The sequence below is a fragment of the Thunnus thynnus genome, chromosome 19 (assembly GCF_963924715.1).
Source record: "Thunnus thynnus chromosome 19, fThuThy2.1, whole genome shotgun sequence".
NCBI classification, from domain to species: domain Eukaryota; kingdom Metazoa; phylum Chordata; class Actinopteri; order Scombriformes; family Scombridae; genus Thunnus; species Thunnus thynnus.
Window position 1 is genome coordinate 16,005,856 of NC_089535.1, and position 25,258 is coordinate 16,031,113.

Consider the following 25,258-nt stretch of genomic DNA (forward strand, 5'->3'; position numbering starts at 1 on the left):
AAAAAAAAAGAGAGAGAGAGAGAGAGAAAGATGCATCTTAAAAGTGTTACCCCTGTGACGATAAAAAAGCTTTTAGATCTTCTGTACAATAAGTAATCATATACAATATACACATCACTGGTGGAAAAAAAAAAAAAAAAAAATCTCCACAATCAATTCAAATGAATGAAAAGCAATGACTGACTTGGTCTTGAGGCTGAGAGGGGGAAACCGATTGGCTGAGAGAGGGCGTAAAGCAGAAGTGCAAGCCTCGAGTGCATTCACAAATATTTTTTTTTTTTAAATCTTAATGAGTTTGAAAGAAAGAACAACCTTCAAGAGCTACAACGAGTAGATCTCCTGGGTTGTAGAAACACTCGTAGGAGAAACATTAAACACTGGTAGGATTGTAAGTGTTGCAGTTGAAAGGGGGGAAACCAAACATTTACGAGTTCGCAGACGTGACACGAAGGAAGCCGAAACACCCGATTCTTTGCGGCGTACGTGTAAACAGACTTTTTTTTTTTTTTTTTTATCTGTCGCCTGCCTGCTCGGGTTAAACAAAAGACAGTTACACATTCATATGGCACTTAAAAAACGAGAAGGGGATCGTTTCTTCTGAAGCTGAAAACGTAGTTTGACGAGTGTTTTTTTTTTCAGATGCTGCCTGGTGGATGTAGACAGGAGTTGGTTACAGGTGGGGGGGGGCAGTGCACTCATATTCACATACACTGAGCCTGACGAGGGACATTCACTCACACACACACACACACACACACACAAACAGGCAAATATAGTGTCTTTGAAAAAAGAGAATCACCTAAACAAAACTGGAAAACACTGGAATATCGTTAATAATACAAATTTCATCTTTAACTTTTGCATAAACTAATAGGAAGCAGCATGATCCGTTATTGGCAGGTGTGATTTTCCAAATATTCCAGATTTTGTGGCAGGATTTAACCTTTTTTTTTTTTGTTGTTGCTTGATTTTTTTTTTCTTTTTAAATCAGTTTGATTTACTTCCAAGGTGCAGGAGGAGGTAGGAGCGAGAAAGCGGGGTTTGTTTGTTTTTTTTTTCGGTCTCCGTGGCGGGCCGCGACGCTCCGCCGTCCTCCCCGTCTGCTGGATGGAAAAAAGTCTCCCGCAGAGAGGCGTTTTCCCTGGTGAGCTTGTGCGTCTCAACAGTGTTAGTAAGCAGCTGAACATGTGAGTTTGTGTTGTGTGTTTTTTTGTTTTTTGTACCACGTGTGGTTTACGTAAAGCTTATGAGACAAATGAGAAAGGAAAAAAAAAAAAAAAAAACTGTACAAACCAGGACCGGGTGTTGGGAGGAACCATGCTGAAATACTGTCCAACGGGGGAGAGGAGGGGAGGTAACGCTGCACCAGCGAGTCAAGTGTTTTGTAAATTCTGGGTCACTGGCAGACATAAAAAACTATGCTTTTTTTTTTTTTTCATTTCAAGAGCACCATAAATCGTAAACAATCTAGAGTTAAATATGCGAAGAGTGCAGTAAAGGTGGCTGAACTCTTCCTCTCCTCGCTCCCAAATGTAACGCCTTCCTCCTCATCATTGGGGAGTCTCAACGTGTGCATGTCTGGGAAACTCGAATAAAGTTTAGGGCTTTCGGGGGGGTTTTACACCCCCCCGGAGGAGTTTCTTCTGACCTTGACCGGATGCCGACGTTAATTGAGCGTTCCCCTACAGTTCTCCGCCCCACACAAACAGGGGATCTTCTCGTCCTCTATCGGGAACTTGTAGTCGTACGTGATCTCCTCGTTGACGTTAATGGGCTGCCTGGAGTAGATCACGATCTTCTTCTGAGACTCCACTGTGATGACCTTTGCATAACAGTTGGGCTGAAAGAAAAAAAAAGAAAATGGACACGATTATAATATGTTTGTATAATGAGAGCGTTTACATGCACGCTCAGGCGGCTGTGGCTCAGGAGATACATAGGGGTCGTCCACTAATCAGAAGGTCAGTGATTTGATCCTTGACTCCTTCTGTCCGCATGTTCAAGTGTCCTTAGGCCAGATACTGAACCCCAAATTGCTCCTGATGGTTGTGCCAGCACTCTATGTGGTAGCTTGCCACCATTTGGTGTGTGAGTGTGTGTGTGTGTGAATGGGTGAGTGAGCAGCAGAAACATTGTAAACTGCTTTGGATAAAAGTGATATATAAGCAGCCATTTAGTATCCTGGTTATGATTGGGGTTTTTGGAGTATCCTGGATGTTTTGCACATGTCAACAGCTTATCCTGGTTTCAGAAACCTGGATAAGACCTTATCCCGTTTTAAGAAACCTGGATATACTACCTGGAGAACTTTAATAGAAACCAAGATACTGTGCCATGTAAACACCTTATCAAGGCTTCTGAACCATCTCATAGTGGCGGAGATGGTGAGAAATCAAGACACACCTGCAGGCAGATGATCAGAAACCTGGATACTGTTATGATCATGTATAGAGATCATGTAATATAATCGAAACCAGGATACTAATGCACATGACTGATTCTGTTTCATATAGACATGGTGCTGAAGCTTTTACAAGAAGACAACATGCAGCTTGTCATCTTACATTGCAGCTGTGGTTGATGAAACGGGCGAAGTTGCCACACTTCGTGGCGTCTATGATGGTGTCGTGGTCAACGCGGAACATGTAGCTGCTTCCGATACCCTCCTCTTCGTAGCGCTTCTCCCGCATGTCCGCAATCACCTGGAGATGGAAGATAGTCACTCGTTAGAAATGCAACAGTTCTAAACTTAAACTAATAGCTTTATCTAACAGATTATGACCTTAAAAGTGTCTAGAATTATATCACATGCAATTACAACACGGAGAAGTCACTGTTAATACAGCTGCAGGTTGTCATTTCCCATCTCTAATTAAACTCTATCTGTCCATGTTAAAGTGAGACTTGCTCATGAACATCACCCACTATCTCAGTATCAGTCCACATGTCAAAAGCTCTGGTCTTTAAAAGCAAAATGAGCTATCATGATTGGTTGTAACCCTCCCTTAAGTGTTGTTACGGTTTGGCAAAGTTAGGCTGAGTCCCATTCACCTTAACGGAGGAAGAGGATGTAAAGAGTACTGATCCTTGACCCCTACAAAGTCAGAAATGTAGGGACCTGGTTTGACTGGTGTACAACCTGAGTAAAAGTGAGTAAGCTCATATTTCCTACCAGGTACACCAAAACTTCACAGATTTGTAATGAGCTGTCATATTCGACATCTTAAGAGATCTAATAAAATGCATCTTGTAACAGACATTTTCAAAGCAAACTTAAATTCTATGTATATAATCCATCATAAATCTTGAACGCAATTGTTAATTTTCAAATAGCCCTGGTCATCCTGACAACAAAAATGCGCTAGAGCTGCAATGATTAATCGATTAATAGATTAGTCGGTTGACAGAAAATTAACCGCCAGCCACTTTGATAATCTTCTGAGTAATTTTTTAAGAAAAGAAATCCCAAAATTCTTTGGTTCCAGCTTCTTAAATGCGAATATTTTCTAGTTTCTTTAGTCTCCTCTGACAGAAAACTGTTTGGGACAAAACATTTTAGGTTCTTAAGCTCTAGGACACAGTGATTGTCATTTTTCACCATTTTCTGACACTTAATAAACCAAACAACTAATCAAATTATTGACAAAATACTTGACAGATTAATGACTAAATTAAATTATGATGATATAATGAAAATAATAGTTATTTGCAGCCCTAAAATGTGCATCTATATACATCCATATTTTTGGATAATAAAGACACTTTTGACTTATTTACATGACTTGAATTATTTACATACACAGAAAATCCACTTCAAATGATCTGATCAACTATCTCTCACCTGTCTGATGTTCTGTCCCACGTACTCGATGACCATTTCATCAGCAGCAATGGGCTCCATAGCAAACAGACCCCAGTCGTGGATGTGCGACTTGCAGAACCTGATCTTCTTCTTACGGAACTGAGAGAGAGAAAAAAAAAGGGGAAAAATTTCACTTCTGAGTAACAGAAAAGCTGAAACATCTTCGTAATGAATGAAGAACTTTTTGTTATTTGCTGAGAAAAAAAACTTGGAATTAGAAATAATGATTTTAAATTTTTTTTTTTTTTTTTTTTTTAAATTGTAAAAAACTCTTGACTTTTGAGGATGACAAAAACTGCACCGACAACTCTCTGTGTTTGTTGTGTCTGTTTAATTAATGTTATTTTCTTTTTATAACACTCAGGGTGAATCAAACTCCCCACTGGGACAAAGTTCTGTTTCATTTTGTTCACCTTCAGCTGGTTGAACTTCAACAGGTCGCTGTCACATGCGAAAGAGGACAGCAAACGCCTCTGCTCCGACCGCCGCTCCGAGCCCGCTCTGGTAGAGGCGTGGACCTGTGCAGGAATACTCATACCCTGCAGGGAGGAGACGGAGATATGTTTACATTTAATTCTTTAACAACAGTACGCCTTTAATATTTTCACATCTGAACTCAAGCATCACAGTTCGTCCGTGTGTCTCACCTGTGTGTCGACAGGCGGCTCCTCCGACTGCAGCCGTGTGCTCTGAAGGTACTTGATCTTGTCCTTCTTGTCGATCTTGTAGTATCCCTCGCTTCTGGCACAGCCAGTCATGTGATCCCTCATGCCGTCGTCTCTCCTCTTTTTCTTCACTCTCGGGTTGTTGGTAGGTGCGGTGAAGTCAAAGAAGATACTGAAAAGGCTTTGGAACACAGCTGGGACACCAAAACACTCGACAAAACAGTTCCTCATTTTCACCACCAGAGGGGGCTGCTATTTGATACACACAGTACATAACTATTAAAAAAGAAAATAATTCACATTTTACTGGTATTATAGTATTTCTTCTGTGCTTTTTATCTCTTGGGTTTGTGGCGAATTTTGTAACTTTGTTTTTAAAAGTGACATACAACAACATTTCCTGTAGACGTTAAGCAGTAAAGGATATAAGGATGGTTGACCCAGAGCGTGTCGTTGAGCCAGTCGTTGCCGTTATCCTGCTGAAGCATCTTGTCGTAAGTGATCTGCAGAAGCCGAATGTCCTCATCATCTATGCCTTCGTCCCAGATGTCGTAAAGGATGGTCATCTCCTCGAACTCGGAGCGTGGGGTGAAGTAGGGCCGGTGAGGCGTGGGGACGGGGGACAGGCTGTCCAGCAGCAGCTCCTCCCAGCCTCGCCGTGCCCTCCGAGCAGGCTTTACAGCCACAGGTGCCTCATCCTCATAGGACAGGAAGCCGTCTGAGGTGGGCAGGATTGTCTGAGGCTCCACCTCTCTTTCCCGGAAGTCCAGGCTCGGGTGGTCGGGGGACTTCATTTGCATGGATAGATGGTGTGCATCGTCAGGCAGAGTGGAGGGCTCAGATGAGAGATCCAAAGACTCATCAGCTGCTGAGACAGCCAGAGTCTTTTTGCCTTTGGGTCGTCCGGGTTTCCTCTTTGATGGGGCAGTGTCAGACGGCACAGGGACGTCCACAGTGAGGCCAGCGGGCAGGTCTTCGGGGACACTGGCTGAAAGCTCTGTGCCGGATGACAGGGCCTGGTTTGGCAAGGCGCTGATGGGCGGCTCCTTAAAAAGTGGTCTGTCGTCCAGGCTCTCGGAGGATATTTTCCTGTGAAGAGGCAGTGCTGTGGGGTCGGGGAAGACAGGGGTGAATGTTAAGTCTCTACCTGGAGTGCGGGGGACACCCGCACTAAGGACAGGAGATTGTGCAGGGTAGGAAAATGGACTACCAGGGATGTGAGGGGAGCTAAGCAACAGGCTGCTGCCCGTCAGCGGGGCATCGCTGCCGGGTGTGATGGGCACCGTGTCCGTACTCTGGGACTTGCCCAGACTCCGGGCGCGCTCCATCAGGTCCCTGCCCGGCGTGCGAGGGATATCCTCATCTGTAGGGAGTCGGGGTCGCTGAGGGAGGTCAGGTAGAGGACCTGGGGGTGGATGAAGGAGGGAGCGACCTTCTACTGCCAGTTGAGGCGGGAGAGGGAGGTGCATTACAGATGCAGAGGCGGATTTGGGGACAGGTGTGTTTGAATCTATGTGGGGTGGGGCTAATCGGGCAGGGGTGCAGGCTACTTCCTCAGGCTCGGCTTTACCTTTGGTTTTTGTCTCCTGGTCACTGTCAGGCAGGGCGCCCGTTGGAGTGGGTGGCCGAAGGTTCGCTACATGCTCCAGAGGTTCGGACTTCACTACAGGAATGTTGCCATCAACGCTGATGTCTCGCTCTATGACTAAAAGACAAAAACATATATATAACATACATATTTCATTTAAACTCTGACATCAGTACTTCAAAATGCTAAATACCTTCATTGAAATGATTCATGTTTCACCTGAACACTCACCTGGGATGCCTTTAGGCGATGGCGGTTTCAGGTCCTCCATCTCCGCTTCCTCAGGGCTCGGAGGTCTGCGTCTGTGCTTGCTGCTCAGCTCCTCTCTGCTCCTGTGGTCCTCTTTATCCTCTGGAACCGGGCCTGCAGGCGGGCTTGGTGGCCTGGTATCAGCCTCCCCGTCCTCTTCATCGGAAGATGATGATGTGGAGGACGAAGAAGATGAGGAAGTCTTGGCCACTTTGCCATCATCCTCCATGTCTACTCTCGCTGCCCCCTCTTCGTCCTCCTCTTCCGTGCTTAACTCGTACTCCGAGGAGTCGTCGCTTTCCGCCGAGGAGTCGGAGCTGGCCTTGGAGGAGTCTGAGCTCTCGCCTTCTGCGAGAAAAAAGGAAACGATCAATTACAGAAAACAGATGCTTTGAAAAGTTTGAAAACTCTTGCTGTCAGATGTTTTGTACCTTCATCAGACGAATCTGAGGACGCACTCTCACTGGATGAGTCTCCCTCATCTTCATCATCACCCTCCTCATCATCACTCTAAAAGAAAATTACAAATCATCAAAAATGTGAATAAACGGCACCATAATCCAACAGATTAACAATCAGGAGTCATTTTTGAGACAGCATACTTTTCCTGTCGACATCCCGTCCGCAGCTGCCGTTTCATCAGGTTCCTCCTCCCTGTCGGTGAGCGACTCTTCCTCCTTCCCCGACGTGTCCACCTCCTCCTCTCCTTCGCTGTCCAGCTCAAGTGGCCGTGAGTGTCTACGCTTTGCTGATGCACCGTCGCCGTCCATTTTGGAGTCGTCCGAGGGGAGCTCAGCTGGGTCTCGGTCCCGGTCTGACAGGAAATAACCACAAAATACGTCAGCGAACTGGAAGAACTGAGGGGGATTAAACATGTGGAGTATTTGATCTGCCGTACCTTCATCCTCCAGCTCGTCATCCACTGGAGTGGAGGGCCGGGCTCGTTTGTTGTCCCCTGCGGCTGCGGCCTCAGGTGGGTCCTTCCTCTTCACCTGAACACAACATGCAACCATTAAACACCAACAGGCAGTGCACATGGTGGAGAGTAAAGAGACTTAACTGTGTTATCTGTGACTCATTTCAAGGCTTACCTTGAAGGAGGGCAATCGGATGGCTCCTCTCAAACTGATTCCCAGGCCCATTGCCTCGTAGCCCAGTCCCTCGCCCTTGTTCCAGTTCTCCAGCAGACTTGAACCCATCGTCTCTTTGGGTTTGGGTCTTTCCTCCTCCTTCCCCTCCGCACCCTTCACCGGAGTCAAAGACGCCTGGGAAAAAGGATAGGATTTTTAATTCCAGGTGGTTCCAGGTTTATTAAACCCTCTTAATATACTGAACAATACAAAAGAGAGTCTGCAGAGTTATTTTCATAAAACATAGGTTGCTACAGATAAACATGCAAGTAGCGATTATTTTCACAAATCACTCAGCTGATAATTATTTTCCCAGAGTTCGAGGAGATGTCTTCAAATTGCTTGTTTTGTCTGATCAACAGATCACCCTCCCCACCCCCAACCACAAATATAAAATCTAGTTTAAATGCCATAAAAAAGAGAAGAGCATCCAATCTTCACATTTGAAAGTAGAAACCAGTAAATATTGGGCATTTTTCCTGATTAACGACTTAAATAATTCATTATCAATCATATATCATATTCAAACTACTGTCAGAAATGTCCGATGAGTTTTGTCCAAACTATATTTACTGATAATGCAAGACTTGTGACAAGACAAGACCACAGAGAAGCATATCAGCTAAAAACAACATAGAGAAGTGGTTTTTACTGTGTAATATTGAAGGAATGTTTATGATGAACATTTGTGCTGCAATGCAGACTTAGTTAAATATTATTAATGTCACTGCATTCATGGTTTCTATTGTGCATAATTATTTCATAAATTTGGACCTTATCTGACGGTTTTATTTAGCAGGATGTACAGTTACAAGTCAGATCAAGAACATTTTCCCCACAACACTCTCTTAGACTCTCAAGATAACACTATTTGTATCTCAGAAGGTGAAATGACAGACTTACCTTTGCTGAGCGTTCCTTTTTATCCCACCAGTCATCAAAGGCTCTAAAAGCCACCACCTCCACCATTTTCCGGTTGAGGTCCCTCTTCATGATGGCCTTCAGCTCTTTGACAATGACCAGCAGCACTCCGTCAACAGTGGCCTTGTGGGGATCCTCCTTTTTGGTCTCATACCCAGGAGGAGGAACAGTAGGGTTAAACTTCGGCACACTGGGATGTTGCCACTGTTGCCCGGGCGCCCCTGCACCACCAGCAGGTGTAGCACCCATAGACAGAGGTGCGTAGGGTCCTGCAAATGGCCCAGATGCACCACTATCCACGAAATGCGGATAAGGATAGGGCCCTCTGGTCTGTGCCATGCGACTCAGCATCTGCTGCTGCATCTGGAAGGACATGGGAACCGTGCTCCACTGTTCCCACCGCAAGCAGTTCATCAGCTCCATTTGCACCAGCGGCATCATGCTAGGAGGGTAAGGACCCATGGGTGGCAGCATGTGGTGAGGCACTCCAGGATGGCCGGCCAGGTGAGCAGGATGTCCTGGGACGGCAGAGTGAGGGGGCAGGTGGTGATGTGGGATGGAGAAGCTGGCCTGGTGCGGTAGAGGGGGGAAGCCGGGAGGAGGCATGGGAATGGTCTGCATCGGGGACACCGCAGAGTTTACAACGATGCCTTTGCCGCAGTCCCCGCTGGTGATCGGAGTCCCGGGCATCTCATCGTCGGAGATTTCCATGTCTTCTCCTGACGACTGATGAGCCTGCGAGAAAAAGAGATAACCTGTCAGGACTGTGGAGGGTGATCATCTATTTTTCCACCGTTTACACACATACAATCATATCCCCTTTTATCTCCATGACAACTGAACAAACCACTTTATAAAAACCTTGAGATACATTCAAAAGCACGGGAAAAAGCTAGTAGGAGGACCTTGAGTTAAAGTCGCCCTCCATTCAAAAAATTATGATGATGATGTGCTGCATGTGCAGAGTTTTCACATTTATCTGCCGAAGGGGGAAAGTTTCTCTGTGCTCACATAAAATCTCTGTTGAAGAATTTGTGACATCACAACATTTTCGGAGCCATTTCAGACAACAAATCATTAATCAAAGCAGAGCATTTTTATGTTGTCAAACATATGGAGGGGGTCCTTAAGACTCTTTTGTCAAATCTGCCCCTTTTGCTTTAACATTAATTAACATAAGTAAGGCTGGGTATTGTTGGAAATGTTTCAATTCTACAAAACACTTTTTATTTAATTCAATAAAAGAAGTGTAAGTTATCAAATGTTAAATGTGGTCTAAACACAAGCAGACACACAAGAACTTTGCCTGAATAAAATAGTTTTTAAAAATGGCAGATTTTTTTTTTTTAATATGTAAATCAGGAAATATCTGAACAAACAATAAGCCAACAAAACTATGAATCTTCAGTACCTGACAGTCTTTGTTATATTCTGTTACAGGCACATTTGTCTTGGCACCAAAAAGCCCCACTTGTTAATCATTCAAAATATGAGCAGCAAATCATTTAAGTGCTGATGTGAGTTCAAAGTTTAGTATACACACTAGCGCAGTCAAACACAGCCGACCCATGTCTTCAGCATGTTTGCTCAAGCATCAAACTATTTTTAAAACCATAGCAGATAATATAAAGACTTTTATTAAACATAACAGTGTTGAATTCTCTTCCCTGTTGTTTCTTATTTTAAAAGGATCTCTGTTACAACTGCTACAGAAATGAAACTAAGCAGAGTAAACTCAGCATGGGAGTGGCGTCGTTACCCAAATGACCTGTTTGCAATGTTTGCTTTGTGATAACTTGAAATGTGAGACATGGGACGCTGTGACCAATCCTGACTGTCAGGCTCAGCAGAACCAGGAAGTGTCGTGGTGAATGGGGCCCACAGCCAAACTGTGTTTTCCTCCCTATGAGCGCGTGTGGGGAGTTTTAGAAAGAGGAAACAAGAGTATTCAATTCCCCAACAGCAGAACTGCTCTTATTTCTCCTTTCAAAGCACAAACTATAGAAATACAACATCACGGGCCAGGTTGCCGTCAAGGTGATCAGCTTCATATGCATGTGAAGGTATTTGTGAGGCTGCAAGTTATGCATCTAAAACTTTATATTCATAACTCATGTCAACTATTTTATACTCATATTCAGAGCCTATTGCACTGATAAATTCGCTCTTTTTAAAAAGGTAAATCTCAGACAAACACTGCTTATTACAACTAAAATAATTAACATAACGTTTTAAGATAATTTTCATTCTTTGCACAAAAACCACAGGTGTTAACTGAAAGAGCAAACAGCATTTTTGGGTGGTACCTTCATATACGGTTTGCTGTGAAACCGGAATTTCCTTTACAAGGCAGAAGACAAAGAATGAAACAAAAGGGAAAGTTTACTACAGCCACCTTGCACTGAAACTAGACCTCACTTCCTGTGTCCCTTGTGTAACTGTCATTCACATCTGTGAGTAAACATGAGCACTGTGCTACTATAAACTAATTAAGACGGGTAATGCGGTTTAATTTTAGCTACATCTGACACATTAAGCTGCTGTGAAATGTGACAAACTAAGCATGGTATTATTTTTCATGTTAATAGGTAGTTATTTTCCAAAATGTGAAACTTCTCCTGAAAATATCTGAAAAAAAAACTGTCTTACTGTCTCCATTTTATCAGTGGGAGTGTGGCCTCGATAATGTCCGTCTTTGAGGTCACTGTTGCCCATCTTCTCGTGGACCGGAGATCTGATTCTCTTGATCAGGGAGGCAGTTCCGGGAATCGGCTCTTCATCTTCCGAGTCTGGCAGTGGGGTCGGACTGATATCCTCCAAGCCTGTGCTAGAGGGACGGGAATTTTGCTGGCCGCCTTGAGAGCCAGACGTGTAAGGGGGAATTGGGGATAGCTGAGAGGACGAGGAGGAGATGGGACTCCCCTCCATTCGCACCTCAGTGTCCGAGTCTCGCTCCGCCAAGAAAGGCAGTTTTGTCCTTTTCTCCTTGAGGAGCATCTCAATGCGAGAATCCAGGCTATTGCGCTCTGGATCCAGCGTGGGGGAGCCAGGTGATGGGCAGTGCTCTGGCGTTTGAGGAGGAGGGGTGGTTGGATGGGGCACGGGCTCCGGTGGGGGCTCGGGGATCGGAGGAGTTTCCGGTCGCTCCTTGACGGGCAAAAAGTCCGTGGCAGCTGCCAGAGGCGGCTGCGGGGGTCGGAGGTACTCACCCTCCCTTTGGGCTGGGTGATTGAAAGCTGGCTCTGATGGGGGGAAAGCGGGGGGCAAAGGAGCCTGGTAGGGCGAGAAGGCGGACTTGAAGTTAGGTGTAGCAGGGGGAGGTGCTGTGTAGGTGAAGGAAGGGGTGGAAGGTGGAGGCTCAGGTGGGGTGAGTTGGTGCTGTTTGAAGGGAGCTTGCTCAGACGTCGTACTTCGATACATGTTGCTGCGGTACTGAGGCCTCTCCGGTCTGCGATTGTACGCATCCTGGAACTTACTCTCGTGTCTCCGGGATTTGTAACCTCCGGAGCTCTCGGGCCGGCTGGACTGGTACGCAGGCGTGGACTGCCGACTGGAGTAGTTGGAGTCTTGAGAGAAGGGCGTACCTGTCTGGCGCGGGGTATGTGGGGTTCCCTGGGACTGGGGTGTGTCCTGCCTTAGGCTGGAGTAACCCGTCTCCAAGGACAGTGGAGTGGTGGAGCTGCTGGGCGGCAATGTCCCTCCAACAGCAGACACGCTGCTCTCCGACAACCTGCGGATGGGCTCACAGGCCTTAGAGGAGACAGAGACGATCAGGATAAGTCTCAACCAAATCTCAAATAAAACCTCTATCATCAAAGTTTAAAAAAATCTAATACTGCTGACATTTGGTTGAGAACATCTTTTGGTTGCAACTTGACACATGTTACATTGCACAGTGTACACCCGAGAGGATTGTTTAAAAAAAAAAAAAGCAAACTGGTGGATAAGAGTATCTAGGCACAATGCCTGAGGGGGGGATCTCATGCTACAAGGCCAAAGTGCATGTTTCAATGGCTTTGAGATTTCACTCCGCCGGGCAAGGGGCTGGAAAACATTCTTTCCTCTGCTCTACTCCACCACCTGCTGCACTGATAAAATGGATTAAAGATAAGGATGTCAGCTTAGATTGGCTAAGTTTTCTACAAAGTAACACTACAATTCAGTACAGCTACACAAGAGCATGTCACCGCTCCTCCAGACTGACCTTAAAGAGACTGTACTAAAGTCCCACAGCTATGGGAGTGATTTTGAATAAACTACAAAAGAAACAAACAAAAAAAACCCCAAACTTTTTTTCATTCTTTTGTATGATTTTAGTGCAGTTTTTACCAGTAAGGCTTCTGCCAGGCTACGAGGAGAAACTTCTCTGGCTTCCTCTCCACCAACAGGCAGAGTCCGTGGAGTGTAGCTGCCATTCATCAGGAGCTGGAAGTATCGGAGGCGATTCTCACCTGAGGAACGGTAAACACAAGCGGGTCTGATGCCAAGTTTATAAAGCTGGCTGAGCGCCAGTGGGGCTTTATTGAAACTAAGCTGCCATGATTTAAATAACAGTGATTATACAAATGGTAGCTGAATGTTTGTAGAAGAGCAACATACACTTCTGCAGGTTCGTTTTTTAAAGTGAAGTAAAAGCAGTAAAAGCATCATAAACTAAACTAATTATTGTTTCTGCCTCCATATGTATCAACTGTAAACTATGACACTCAATTATGTTATGCAATAAATATAGTTAATGTTAAAATGTCAATCTAAAACTTTACATGTGATATATAGAGCCTTATAATAACAAAAACATGTCATAGATTTTGCATATGCTGCACAAAACATTTAAATAACTACACTTCTATAAAGACACAAACTGTTTAGAAAAAAGGAAAAATAGAATTGTGGGAATAATTCAAGATAGCAGCACTTGGGCAGCCAGTAAAAATTGTGCACACTGTCATCAAAAATATCAATAATTGAATTAATAATTATTTATTTCAAAGACCGCAAGTCAAAAATGCTTTACATGATCTTAAAAACAATTAAAGTTGCTGTTTTACATCAGTCACAAACAGCAGCAGAGACCATGAAGCCTGACAGTATCACTGATTGAAAAACGGACTGAAACTTTCAGTAATTTCTAATAAAAGTGACTAAAAAAAAACCAATCTAAAAAGGGGGGAGAGGACTGTGACAAATCGGTTTGTGTTTGTTTACAGGGCTGAAATTGGGCGCAGTGGGAGTACACAGCACCCTCAGCTCTAGGCTCGTGGGAGCAGAGCACGCTTACATTCAATGAAATTCAATTATCCCACGTTACCAGGCAACGCACGTAAATTTAAACACGTGACAGCTGTCCCCCTAATAATTCAAAACAAAGCAACGTTTCGCTTATGACTACGTACTTCATCAAAGAGCAGAGCTCGATCGTGCATAAATGTAGGTTACATGTGTTTCCCTTGAACGGCTGAATCACTGTTTACCTTTCGGGTCCAGCTCCACGTGGATGATGTTTCCCATAACAGACGTGTTGTGGAGCGACTGTACGGCCACCTTGGCGGCTTTTACGGTCTCAAAAACAACCTTGGCAATTCCCAGGTGCTTCTTGTTCTTCGGATTATAAAGGATCTCCACCTGCTCGATTTCTCCATATTTCTTGCACATGTCGGTAAGAAATCCTTCCCTGATGTTGTCGTTCAGCCTGGCGAATGTCACCTCCTTTGGAGGCACGGGGCCGATATAACACTCATCGATCTGGGAGAAGGATGAGAGGAGGGGTGAGGGGGGGGGGGGGAGGTTAATGTTGGAAGTGCTTTCGGGTTAATGTTGCACCATGTGGGGTCAATCTCTGACAGCTGAATAAAGAGCAGCAGCGCCGGAGTAGTAACGCTAAGCATGCAAATTCAGTGGGTCCCTGTTATGAAAACAATTAAAAGTCCACATTTACAGCATGCATTAGTTATTTTGGTGCTTGACAGCCCTCCCGACAACTGTGCTTTTCCTCCTCTTCCCGAAGATGAGCGAGGGGGTGTGTCTGCAACTTTTGACAGCGCCTGTTTTCCACAAGGAAAAAGCTGGCACCATACCTTAAATTTGGGCACCGGCAGGTCCGTCTCTTTGTACTTAGTCCAGAGACGGCCGATCCTCGGGTCCCGGAGCATGTCCACCGGTGGCATCCCGGGGTTCTGTAGGAGAAGAGGGTGGAGGGGGGGGGGGGACACAATGCTGTTATCCTTCCCATTCACAACTTCACACGGCAATAACTTGTTGCAAAGTAGTTTTGCACACACCGGACGCGGTGTCTGATTAGACTGAACACCTCCGGCACGCCGGCCGAGCATGATGCTGGAGCATGACCGCGGCCGAGCCACGGCAACACGGCCACATTGTAACCTATCATGGAGGTCGGCTACTCGGTTACTATTGTAGCCCTACTCACCGCGCGTCAAAGGCGGTGCACTTACAGGCATGCTGAAAGTCTGTCCATCGTAGCGGTACAGTTTGTGCGACCCCTTCCTCAGCGCCGGGTCGATGATCAACTTGTAACTTCTCCAGTGGTGACTCCGCTTCTCCGCCGAGCCGCAGCCGGGATGACTGTCCATGCCGTTCGCCAAACCTGAAACGACAGGCAAGCGACAAGGAGAGAGGAGCTAACGTGAGGCTAAACACGGTCCCGTTACCAGCCTCCCCGACACTTTAAAAACAGCCAAACGGTACAGATGCATGACTCTGGAGGTGGTGGTGGTGGGGGTAACCCAAGCGGGGAGCGAAAACGGGATCTAGCGTATATCCCAGTTACGGAAAACAGGCATTTAGGAGAGCTGGAGAAAGAGGAGGAAAAAAAAGAACAAGCTTACTTGAACTCTGCTTTCTGCCATGGTCTTCGTTCAATCTGTTCCTCTCCCCTGGCTTGGACATGGTTCATCCGATCGAGTGATTTTTTTTCCTTTAATTGACGAAAAGACGGAATCGCTTTCCTTTCGCCGCTTACATTACATGATTTAGCTTGAAGAATACTGCCTCCTTTTCGGCGAGAGCCAACACATATTGTGTGCCTCTGGTCTGTAGCTCCTGTCTCTCCCACAATACACCGCTAGGCTTGCCCACCTCCGATGCTAGCCGCACTTTCGTTTCAAACTTATTTCTCTCTCTGCTGGCCATTTAACGACGCTACTGCCTTAAATTAAAGTTAAACGTTTTTAAACGAAAAGCAACGTTCACGTACACAAATTCGAGTGAAACAGGCTTAGGGAACAGGTTTGTGTTGCTAAATCCTCTTAATCATTTTTGTATGGAATCTGCCGATTGCATTTACCCAAATGGCAAACATTAGACAGACACATATCCTCTTAACTGCTACTAAATGCTAATAAAAACACCATTTGGTCGCAGTTGTTTAGCGGTCGCTCGCACATTCAAACATGTCGGCTCATATTTGAACACAAACAAATGGGGACTCCGCCGCCGTAGAGCTAACGTTAGTGTTGTTGTTGACTACTTCTGTGAAATAGCTGACAGGAATATGATTTTAATACGAAGCGCGGTCGGTCCGGAGTTGAATTAAAACAGTCAAGCTAACGTTTATAACCGTTATAACCGTTAGCATGCGGCGGTTTGTTACGTTATATCTCCTTTTTTCTGTCAGTTGGTCTAATCCACAACAACAAACTAGTGCCAAACCGTTGTGTTAATCCTCATTTTTACGATTATTAAATAACTGCGGAGATTTTAATCGATTTTTTTTTATTTTAATAATTTTTTCGAAGTGTGTTTTGTCGGACAACCTGGGTTTTGTTTGACATTGCCTGGTGTTTTTGCAGTGTTCGGGCATTTGGCTGGTTAACAGCAGCAACGCGGCGGGCCAATCAGAGCGCAGCACCAGAGGAGCTGTCTGCTATTAGAGGCACGGCTCAGGAGTCCTTCAACAGAGAGCAGAGAGAGGGGGCTGAGCGCTCTCGGCAGCCATTTTCCTGAAACAGGACTCAATGGCCTATTCCTTTGTTCCAAAAGGGATCTTACACTTGATTTCCTCATCTCTCACGGACTATGATAAATCTATGATTCCTCCTTTTAAAGGATTGAGAAGAAGGAAGAGAATGTACTGGATGTAATACCCTGTGACATTTTGAGCCTTTTTTCCTCTGCCTGGAATCCATCTTTGTCTTAACTAGGTCATGGCACACCCAATATAATAGTATTTATAAGAAAAGAAAACCAAAATGTTGTGAATAAACAGCTGTATGGTTTTGGAGATGTTGAATTAAGAGAAACAACACAGTTTGAAGTAACAAAATGTGTAATGGCAGGTTGCACTTATGGCCTTGTATGAGTAGCAATGAGTAAGTCCAACTCTTTTATAATCATTTAACAATTTTGGTAATTTAGTAATGTAAAAAAAATGAGGCATGCAGTTACTGTTATTAAAAAGTTTTCTGTCAATTCATGTATTTGCTATCATCAATTTGATCTCATAGAAAAATGTGTCTTTTGTAGTAGCCAACTTTGTTCAATATGTTCACTGGCATGCTGACATGAATATACAGCCTATACAGTCCAGGTTATGTACCACTGCTCCTCAAAATGACAGAAAGCAGGCCATGGGTAACTAATGGCCTTTTGCAAAATACTTTCATTGTGCTGCTTTGCTATTTGGCTGTTGATTGATAACCCCCATTGGCTCTGATTAATGACTTTATACACTTCCTCTCACAACAGCAACGCTTTACACCTGATGGCTTGTGTACCTACAAGTGTGGAGGCAGCTTACAGGCACGATTGGTCTGTACTGTCTATTTGCCATTTAAGAACCGCTCAAAGAGTAGCCTTAACGTACGGCTTGACCTTGCTTCAAGGGCATATTTAAATTTCTAAACAAGTCCTGCCATGTAGTCTTTTTTTTTTCTTCTTTTTTTTTTTTTTTTTTACAGCTTCTACAACGGCTCAGAAAAATTAGACTGTCAAAGCTATGAGGAAACAGATGGAGGGAAAACTCTCATGGTGAAAATATTTACCTCAGCACTTTGGTGAAATGCAGTTAACAGGCCTAAACGCAGGGGCAGGAGGAATGTTTTCAGCTCCATCTTCGGATCCTCTAATAATGGCATTAATAAGGGGTGGGAAAGCGTCTCCTGAAAAGGAAGGAATCCATTAGCACGAAAGATAGAGCTCTTTTGAAAACTTTTTTTTTTTTGATCAGTGCTAGGCATTGCCTCTCAGCCAGCGAATATGCATCTTCAAGCATCATCTGTGTGGGCAATATGCAAACCATCTCCTCTCTCTCTCTCTCTCCCCTTGAAGACAGGATTGCAGTCAAGTGTACCTTCTTCCAATTTCGACATTTTCTAACTAAGCCACTTCCTATTAAACCACAAGGAAAAGTTGTATTGAAAAGGTAAATGGATTTTTTTGTTGAGATATTTCACTAAATTTGCTAGTTTATATGTGTAAGTATTCTCACAGAGGACAGACAACATGAACAATACTTGTGATAAAAAAGACGATATCAGCAAGAATATATTGATTTTTGTAAAATATAACTGTAACTCATATATTGTTTTTGATTGTAAACTTACAGTTAGTATTCAAAACATGTAATCCAAGTCTTAAAAGAATCTTATGGGGAGAAATCTTGTATTTTTCACTGCTTCCCTCTGTCCAAAAATACCTTTTTTGTTTAGTAGTGTGCAGGCTAACACTTGCTCAATGGTTTCTCTGCTGTCTCAAAATGGCTTCTTTACAGACAAAGGAGAGCACTGTGCTGTAAAAACGCTGCTGCGCCATAACTGGGTGAGGTTCGCCCTCACTGGAGGGGGGGAAGAGTCGTTTTTTCCGAGAACACTTCTCGGTGTTTCGTGATTCAACAACATATTTACACCCAGCGACACGAGGGTGGTTTTGCTCGAAAAAGGGTGTATGTTTTACAAGAAGTATTAAAAAAAAGGAGAAGAAAAGCAGTCGACATTTCGTTTAAAGGAAGGAAACATTAAGGTGGCTGTTGGGTTATTCAGGCTGTTTGGTTGCTGCCTGGGTTGACTCGCCCTGGAAACCGGCAGTAATCCGAGAGTTTTTGGACGGTTGCCATCTGAGCCGGAGCGTGTTGCAGCACCCCCACACTGCCATATAAGGTCATCAGGAATCCTCTGCAGCAACCCTGTTGTTTTTTTTTATCTGGGTGAAAAATAACACAGGGGGTGCTTCGGGCTTCTGCGCTCTCTCTCTCTCTCTCCCTCTCTCTCTCTTTATTTCTCTACCCCAGCTCCAGACAAAAGGCTGGCGGATCACCATAGGTTATTTTCAAGTGCTGCAGACCAGATAATGCAATCAAACAAGATGGGATGCCATCTTTAGTTCGGTAAAGGAGATAAAAAAAACAGAGAAGGAGGGAGTTTTTATTCGCGTGCGTAAAAGGTGTCTCCATGCGCGCCACGATATAGGCCTAGCGCTTATTACGCACTCTTTTTGTCGGTGTGTGTGCGTGTATATGTTGCGTATGAGGACACAACAATCGAAGTCGGTTGTGTCAGAGGCCTGCTTTTCTTGTTATCCACTCCTAGCTCCGGCTGCCAAGCGCGCGCATTCATCCATTTGCAGGTCACGAGGCTGTAAACTCCATTCCCCCCCCTCCCCCTTTCACAAGCCATTTGCTTTCCAGACTCTTTACCCTTCGTGTAATGGAGACAACATTGTGGAGAAGGTTTTCTGTGTGTAACAAAGGTGAAAATTTGACATTAGTTCGAGGGGTTTGCGTTCAAATCCGCCAATGAGGTTATTTATAGGCCTTTGTTGAAAAAAAAAAAAAAAAAAATCTCCCCGGTGGGTTGCGCCATTCAGCATTGCGCGCTGACAGACTGGAATATTCCACACAGAGGACTGGCCTCTCTTCTGCAGGACAGCTGTTTCTCTGCACGGCGAAAAAGACATTTTTGACAATTGTTCTTTGTTGTTTATGAGTTAATGAAAATGGGCTGTACACGTACGGATATTTTGTACACCTACAGGACAATTTGATATCCTTTATAGGCTACATATGTTAGGCTTCACCTTGTAAGTCAAACAAGCACTATTTTCTTTTCTTTCTTTCTTTTTTTTATTATTGATTACAGGTATTTTTCATAGCTTGTGCTGCACCATACCGTATTGTAGATGCACATGGGACATGGGAACGGTGTAAGACTAATTACGTGTTGTCAGGAAAACCAGGCAGCCAGACAAACTGCAGCCATTTCTTTTCTGTTTTTCTTTGTATGCTGACGGATTGTTGACTGAACCAAATCAGGCATCATCGACTTTTTTTTAAAAAAGATTATTATTAGTTATGGGTGCAGTCGCCTATTCAAGAATTTCTCATGCAGATTGGTGGTACTGTATTTGTTATATTTAAAACATTTCCTTTTCCTAAATATTTGCATGTCCAGTGTAAATTGTTTTGTTTTTTTAGTGTATTTTACTTGGCAACATTATCTCCTGTCTGTGTTTCTGAGATGTTTAAATAAATAGACTATACACACATTTTTATGTTTTGTTGTTGTGGAAACTAAAGCAGGACGTTGGGATTTTTTTTTTGATGGACTTACAATGCATTTCTTTTTAACTTTAAATGATTTTTAGGCCCATATTTAAAAGAGTATTTTATTCTGCCATGACTTATTAGATAGCTTACACACAATGAACACAGTTCTGATGTCATGTTGACACACGGCTGTAGGATCATGTGAATGTATAGTGTACTCATGCAAAATACTTAAAAAGATTACAAGTGTTTTCTTAAAATAGACAAAGTACAGGGCATTGTCAGTTTATTCTCTTAAAGGGACAGCTTGCTCAAAATTTCAGCAACCCTACCCACTAAATATATCTTTTCCCACCAGTAATCACTGATATTTAACCCTTTCATTAGATCTTAAAATTTGACACAATTTTGCCTTTATGGCAGAAAAAATGTTCCAAGAGTTGAATCAAGAGTAATCACATTTATTTTTTGTATATTCTGATGATTCACACTCATTCTCTATGATCTCCTGAAACCCACTGTGACCAACTGTAATTATTAGAAACCGTCGACATATGGCTGGAACATATTTCCAAACCTAATGTTCAACTTTCATTTTATTGCATGCAATGTAGTGTCTGAAAATTCTAGGTCATGCAGGTCATCTATTACCCAGCAGTAAGTCAAAGGAAAAAGGACAGAATGTATATTTGTCTTTGATCACTACTAGAAAACAGCACATCTGGCTCACGAACATTCACCCAACAAGAGAACAGACTCAATATTGAAGGGAAATCTCATTTAATTCCAACACTGATAAGTTATTTCATACACAAGAGCATCTTGTCTACCTCGCACACTCACCGCCTCCCATTTAAATCCACATTTAATCCATTTAAGGTTACATACTGTACCTCTTTGCTCACTGAGTTAGTTTGTTGCCGGGTAAGATGTCCGCACATCGCACCCTGGGACGAGACAGAATAGTTTGTCCTGACGCCCAACCTGTGATGTCACTGCTGTGTTCAGCCATACAGACTGAACAGAGATGTGTGACTGACATGTTGCCTCTAACTACCCCTGAGGATTCATAAGATCAAATGAAAAGGACTTTGTTACTCATATCTCATCTGAAAACATCCTTCTAATTGTATAATTAGACTCAGCATGTAAATTGATTGCCTGGCTCCTGAAAGTTTATTTAAGATTGTTTTAATTTTTGTACAATCATGGACTCAGTCAATTAAAATATCTGTATTTCTGTTTCTCACTGATTTAAGTGAGTGCTTCATTATGAATCCAACATATTAGACATACTGTATATTCAATGAAGTAGCATTACAAGAGTATTTTATAATGGTCCAAACATCCATGACTATCAATGAAAAGGCTTGATGGCACAAATAAAATGCACAATAAAATACATCTGATGCATCTGGGTGAAATTAGGTTAACAGGCCATGTTATCATTTGGGCTTCATCCAAATAGAAGAGGAGCTGACCTTTTACCAGTACAGGTTTTTCCGGTTTACGTTTCTGAGAAAACAGGTTGATAAAAATAAAAACCTCAAATAGAGGTAAGAGATTAGTTGCACATTCATGTCAGTCATCCGCTGTCATCAGAGCATCTGCACGCCACACATTTTTGACATAACAGACAAGAATCTAGAGATACTGCGGTGATAAATGTACAAAAACTTGCTGACTTCTTGGTGTGCCTTGGAAGTGCTATCTCACATTTATTCCTCTGTAGAAGGAGGCAGTACGTCAGACTAATAGTACCCACCCATAAAATAAAATAATCATGCACATAGAGGAAGTAGGAGCAGCCAGACTCAACTCCTCCACATGTGCAACTCAGCTGCGGTACTGTTCTCACGAAGAGATGCTTTCAGTGAGCCAACAGCTAATAGGACAGGAGAGAAGTGTAGGGGGGTCAATTAGAAACAGCTTCACAGTGTGGCAGGAACAGGATGTGGTGAACAGAGTGAGCTGGTAAAACATGAGGCTCGTCTGTTCCTCACTCTTGACACTGTCTGTAAAATCAACTCAGCCTTTCCAAATATAGATTGATCAGGTTTTGCCATGTATTTAACCTACATTTGGAGGGAGTGACTTCAGCCCCGTCCTGTCTGGCACCTGTTTGACTGTTTGGAGGCGAGATGACACAAAACGGTGCCAGGACTGCTAATGGTACCGCCACAAAAAAGGGAGAAGAACTTAAAATTGTGATCGTGGGAGATGGAGGCTGCGGGAAAACATCTCTTCTGATGGTTTATGCCAAAGGTGATTTTCCAGAGGTAAGAAGAGTTAAAATGTCATGTAATGATACACATCTGTTGATGCTGTGTATCAGTTTATTACTGCAGGCTTGTTTCTCTGATCATCTCTGTGAAAAATTATAATAATATTGATATTTGAACATCTCTCAGCCCTTTTTTTAAATCCAAATTTAGTTTAAAAAATAGTGAAATGAATTTCCTTTTGAATCATTAATAAAACTAACTAAATGAGCAGAAATGTGATATGTGACAGAACATAAACATGGATAAATCATAAAATGGACATCTTTCTCTTGTGTGTCTAAAACAGAAATACGCCCCATCAGTGTTCGAAAAATATGTCACCACAATCTCTCTTGGAGGAAAAGAGATAAAGCTCAACCTGTACGACACAGCTGGTAAGACTCTTCTTATCAAACATCACCTCTGTGTTGAATGCATTGATTTAGTTTTAAGTCTCTATAATGATATTTGACATTATGTGGATTGACATCAGGGTGTGGAGCAACTGAGCTCCGTGACTATACACAGTGTTCAACAGATGGTGGAATATGTAGATAGAAAGTATACACTGAGTCACAGTTCAATGCTGATGTGATTGCCAGAGGCGGAATCATTTTTACAATTTAATATATATTATAAGATAGTAAAGTTGACACATCGTCACACTGTATGTTCACTCTTTATCTCATTGTTCTGACACTGACAGAGGAAGTGGTAAAGGTCGATGTTAACGTCACTGCACAAGCAAAACTATAATTCAGGAACTGACCAACTGTTTGCATATTAACTATCGACCTATTATGGAGTCAAATTTAACACACATTTATTATTTTGTTATACTTCATGATTTAAAAAAAAAACCTAAATCAATCAAAAAAAAAAATTCTTATTCCTCCTGATTTAGTGCAAACTTCCATTTACTTTGTATGTTCTTTTCAAACAGCTGAGTCATAGTGATGTTTTTTGGCCATTGACCAATATTAGAACCAGACTAATACATGAGAATTGTGTTTTTAGGTGTCTATAATAACGTCACCTCAACACTAGTTTCAACAATATTCATTTTAATTTATGATTTTGTTTAAATTTTCTCTATTTTATCTAGTGTAGTTATCAGAAATGAGACATTATTGTATTTGTAGCAAAGATGAGGTATTAATTTGACACCAGCTTCAAAGTGATTTAAATAATTCCCCCATTCAAACATTCACAAAATATTGTATTTCTGTCAGGCATAATTTATGAAGTTCATATGTGAAGTTATGTCATTTTCAGGAAAACACAAGACAGTCTGTTTGCAACTTATCTTTTGTATAATTGCAGTAGCGTGCCTTACATCAGCGGAAAAGGAAGCTGAAGCCAGGATGTGGTTTTATACATCTGCCCTAACTTTGTTACACATATATCATATCTTTATGTTCAGGCTGTTGCATCCAAAGTAGAATTTAGTCCTTCTTCTCCACATGAAGTCTTTTCACAATTCTACATTTATCAGCTAACACATATTTTTTTTTTCTTTTAGGACAGGAAGACTATGACAGGCTGCGTCCGCTTTCTTACCAAGAAGCCAATCTGGTTTTAGTCTGCTTTGATGTCACCAGCCCCACCAGCTTTGAGAATGTCATGATAAAGGTAATCGCTGCTGCATGAACAATGTGCCAAGTTATTCATGCAGGTGCAAAGAAACAAAGTTAGCACTGTTGAACAGGAGTGTCAGGTTTGCTGTTCACACTAAGGTTTGTAAATGATTGCTAGAGTCTGGTACGTTGGTGTTGGCTGCATTCTTTCAGCTATGATTAACTCATGCAGCTCTGCCAGCATGTGGACATTGACCCTGTTCATGCCGGTGACACTTGATATAGTGCTGCTTACAAATAGTGTGAGAAATACTGTCAAAGAATGTAGAAAAGTATGTTAAACCAGCTTGTGGGGCTCTTATTAATGATTAATTATTGACATTTCTTTCCTTTTTCCTCACCCAGTGGTACCCAGAGGTGAAGCACTTCTGTCGGGACATTCCTGTCATCCTGATTGGCTGCAAGACTGACCTCAGGAAGGATAAAGAGTGTGCAAGGAAGCTGAAGGCCATGAATCTGGCTCCCATCACTTACACACAGGTAAGGCAAGATACAGAGTGCCTCAGTTTGCATGTATTGATCTACAAAAGAGGCCTTTAGCTTGAGCTAACAGGATGTGAACTGCAGCGTGCAAGACGAAGCACCAGAACCCACAACCACATTTTACTCTATTATGGTTTAAATACAATAACAGATATCTGGAAAATCCATCCTGACTGAAATGACAAACAGTGCACTTGTCATTTCTACAGCTGTCACACAGTCTAACGTTGTAACATCTGGTTGGGTTTGGGATGCAGGGCGAAGAGACCGCGCAGCAGATGAACGCAGAGCTCTACCTCGAGTGTTCAGCGAAGCATCAGGAGAACGTGGATGACATTTTCAGAGAAGCCACCAAAAAAGTGTTGGCATTCAATCGGAAACATAGGAACAACAGGAGGAGGAAAAAATGTGTCATTTTGTGAGGTTGAAAAAAGACAGAGACTTTCGAGGAGTCCTGCTCTCCTCGCAGACTCCTCATGTTCGCATTCAGAAACTAAAACGTTCAGAGTCCTAGACAGATGTGGAAACAGCTGCATGACTGCTGGTTCAGAAAGTCAAGAATTGTCTCTGTAAGTTCGGGCTCCCCCCCACCTTTAACCGTCACTAGCAAATGCCGATGATGATGCAACAGGAAAGACAATTTTGCAAGAAGTTTCAGTGTGGAGATTTTCTCTGTTTCAAATGCAATTCAGTGGCAAGAACAGTCTCTTGGTAACACTGGATATATTTCTAATGCCTTCTTTAAATGTATTTTTACTTTGTATGAGAATGTTATATTTTAATATTTTTTATTTTTTTAAAGTCTAAATCTTTGCACTGCTTAATAAAAATGTGTTTTTATCAAAAAGTGTATTTATTGGAGGAATGTGAAGTTGTTCATTGTTTTCTATTAGTTTTAAAAATTCACAGAAGAGTAGTTGTTAAAATTCAATGTATCATGGTACTGTAGCTTTAACACTCTT

At 42.9% G+C, this 25,258-nt stretch overlaps 2 protein-coding genes across 8 annotated transcripts; one reads left to right on the forward strand and one right to left on the reverse strand.

Annotated features, from left to right (window-relative positions):
- On the reverse strand, nucleotides 1-18,195 carry setd1ba (SET domain containing 1B, histone lysine methyltransferase a). Of its 7 annotated transcripts, none has more exons than XM_067575330.1 (19): nucleotides 18,068-18,195; nucleotides 17,415-17,531; nucleotides 14,868-15,019; nucleotides 14,490-14,588; nucleotides 13,887-14,157; nucleotides 12,745-12,866; nucleotides 11,065-12,165; nucleotides 8,398-9,150; nucleotides 7,456-7,629; nucleotides 7,263-7,356; nucleotides 6,967-7,178; nucleotides 6,796-6,874; nucleotides 6,347-6,712; nucleotides 4,955-6,232; nucleotides 4,510-4,676; nucleotides 4,276-4,401; nucleotides 3,842-3,961; nucleotides 2,565-2,702; nucleotides 1-1,840 (listed from the first exon to the last, which is right to left on the reverse strand). In XM_067575330.1, exons 3-19 carry the CDS (start codon nucleotides 15,003-15,005, stop codon nucleotides 1,667-1,669), a joined length of 5,412 nt encoding a protein of 1,803 aa, XP_067431431.1. In that variant the 5' UTR covers nucleotides 15,006-15,019; nucleotides 17,415-17,531; nucleotides 18,068-18,195; the 3' UTR covers nucleotides 1-1,666. The 7 variants fall into 7 exon arrangements, with proteins under 7 accessions (XP_067431431.1, XP_067431430.1, XP_067431433.1 ...); XM_067575329.1 differs by having other exon boundaries at nucleotides 17,976-18,126; XM_067575332.1 differs by lacking the exons at nucleotides 17,415-17,531; nucleotides 18,068-18,195 and adding an exon at nucleotides 15,261-15,873 and having other exon boundaries at nucleotides 4,955-5,632; nucleotides 6,098-6,232.
- Nucleotides 18,102-25,143, forward strand: rhof (ras homolog family member F). The gene is made up of 5 exons (XM_067575346.1): nucleotides 18,102-22,191; nucleotides 22,484-22,571; nucleotides 23,699-23,808; nucleotides 24,159-24,293; nucleotides 24,554-25,143. The coding sequence occupies exons 1-5, from the start codon at nucleotides 22,054-22,056 to the stop codon at nucleotides 24,716-24,718; spliced, it is 636 nt and encodes a 211-aa protein (XP_067431447.1). The 5' UTR covers nucleotides 18,102-22,053; the 3' UTR covers nucleotides 24,719-25,143.
- The last annotated feature ends 115 nt before the right edge of the window (nucleotides 25,144-25,258 follow it).

Coding starts and splice junctions, on each gene's coding strand:
- setd1ba (XM_067575326.1), bottom strand. CDS start 15,321: ATGTCCAAGCCAGGGGAGAGGAACAGATTGAACGAAGACCATGGCAGA. Junction 12,166..12,744: donor GCCTGGCAGAAGCCTTACTG/GTAAAAACTGCA, acceptor GTCTCCTCTAAG/GCCTGTGAGCCCATCCGCAG. Junction 6,233..6,346: donor ATCGCCTAAAGGCATCCCAG/GTGAGTGTTCAG, acceptor TTTGTCTTTTAG/TCATAGAGCGAGACATCAGC.
- rhof (XM_067575346.1), top strand. CDS start 22,054: ATGACACAAAACGGTGCCAGGACTGCTAATGGTACCGCCACAAAAAAG. Junction 22,192..22,483: donor CCAAAGGTGATTTTCCAGAG/GTAAGAAGAGTT, acceptor TGTCTAAAACAG/AAATACGCCCCATCAGTGTT. Junction 23,809..24,158: donor TTGAGAATGTCATGATAAAG/GTAATCGCTGCT, acceptor TTCCTCACCCAG/TGGTACCCAGAGGTGAAGCA.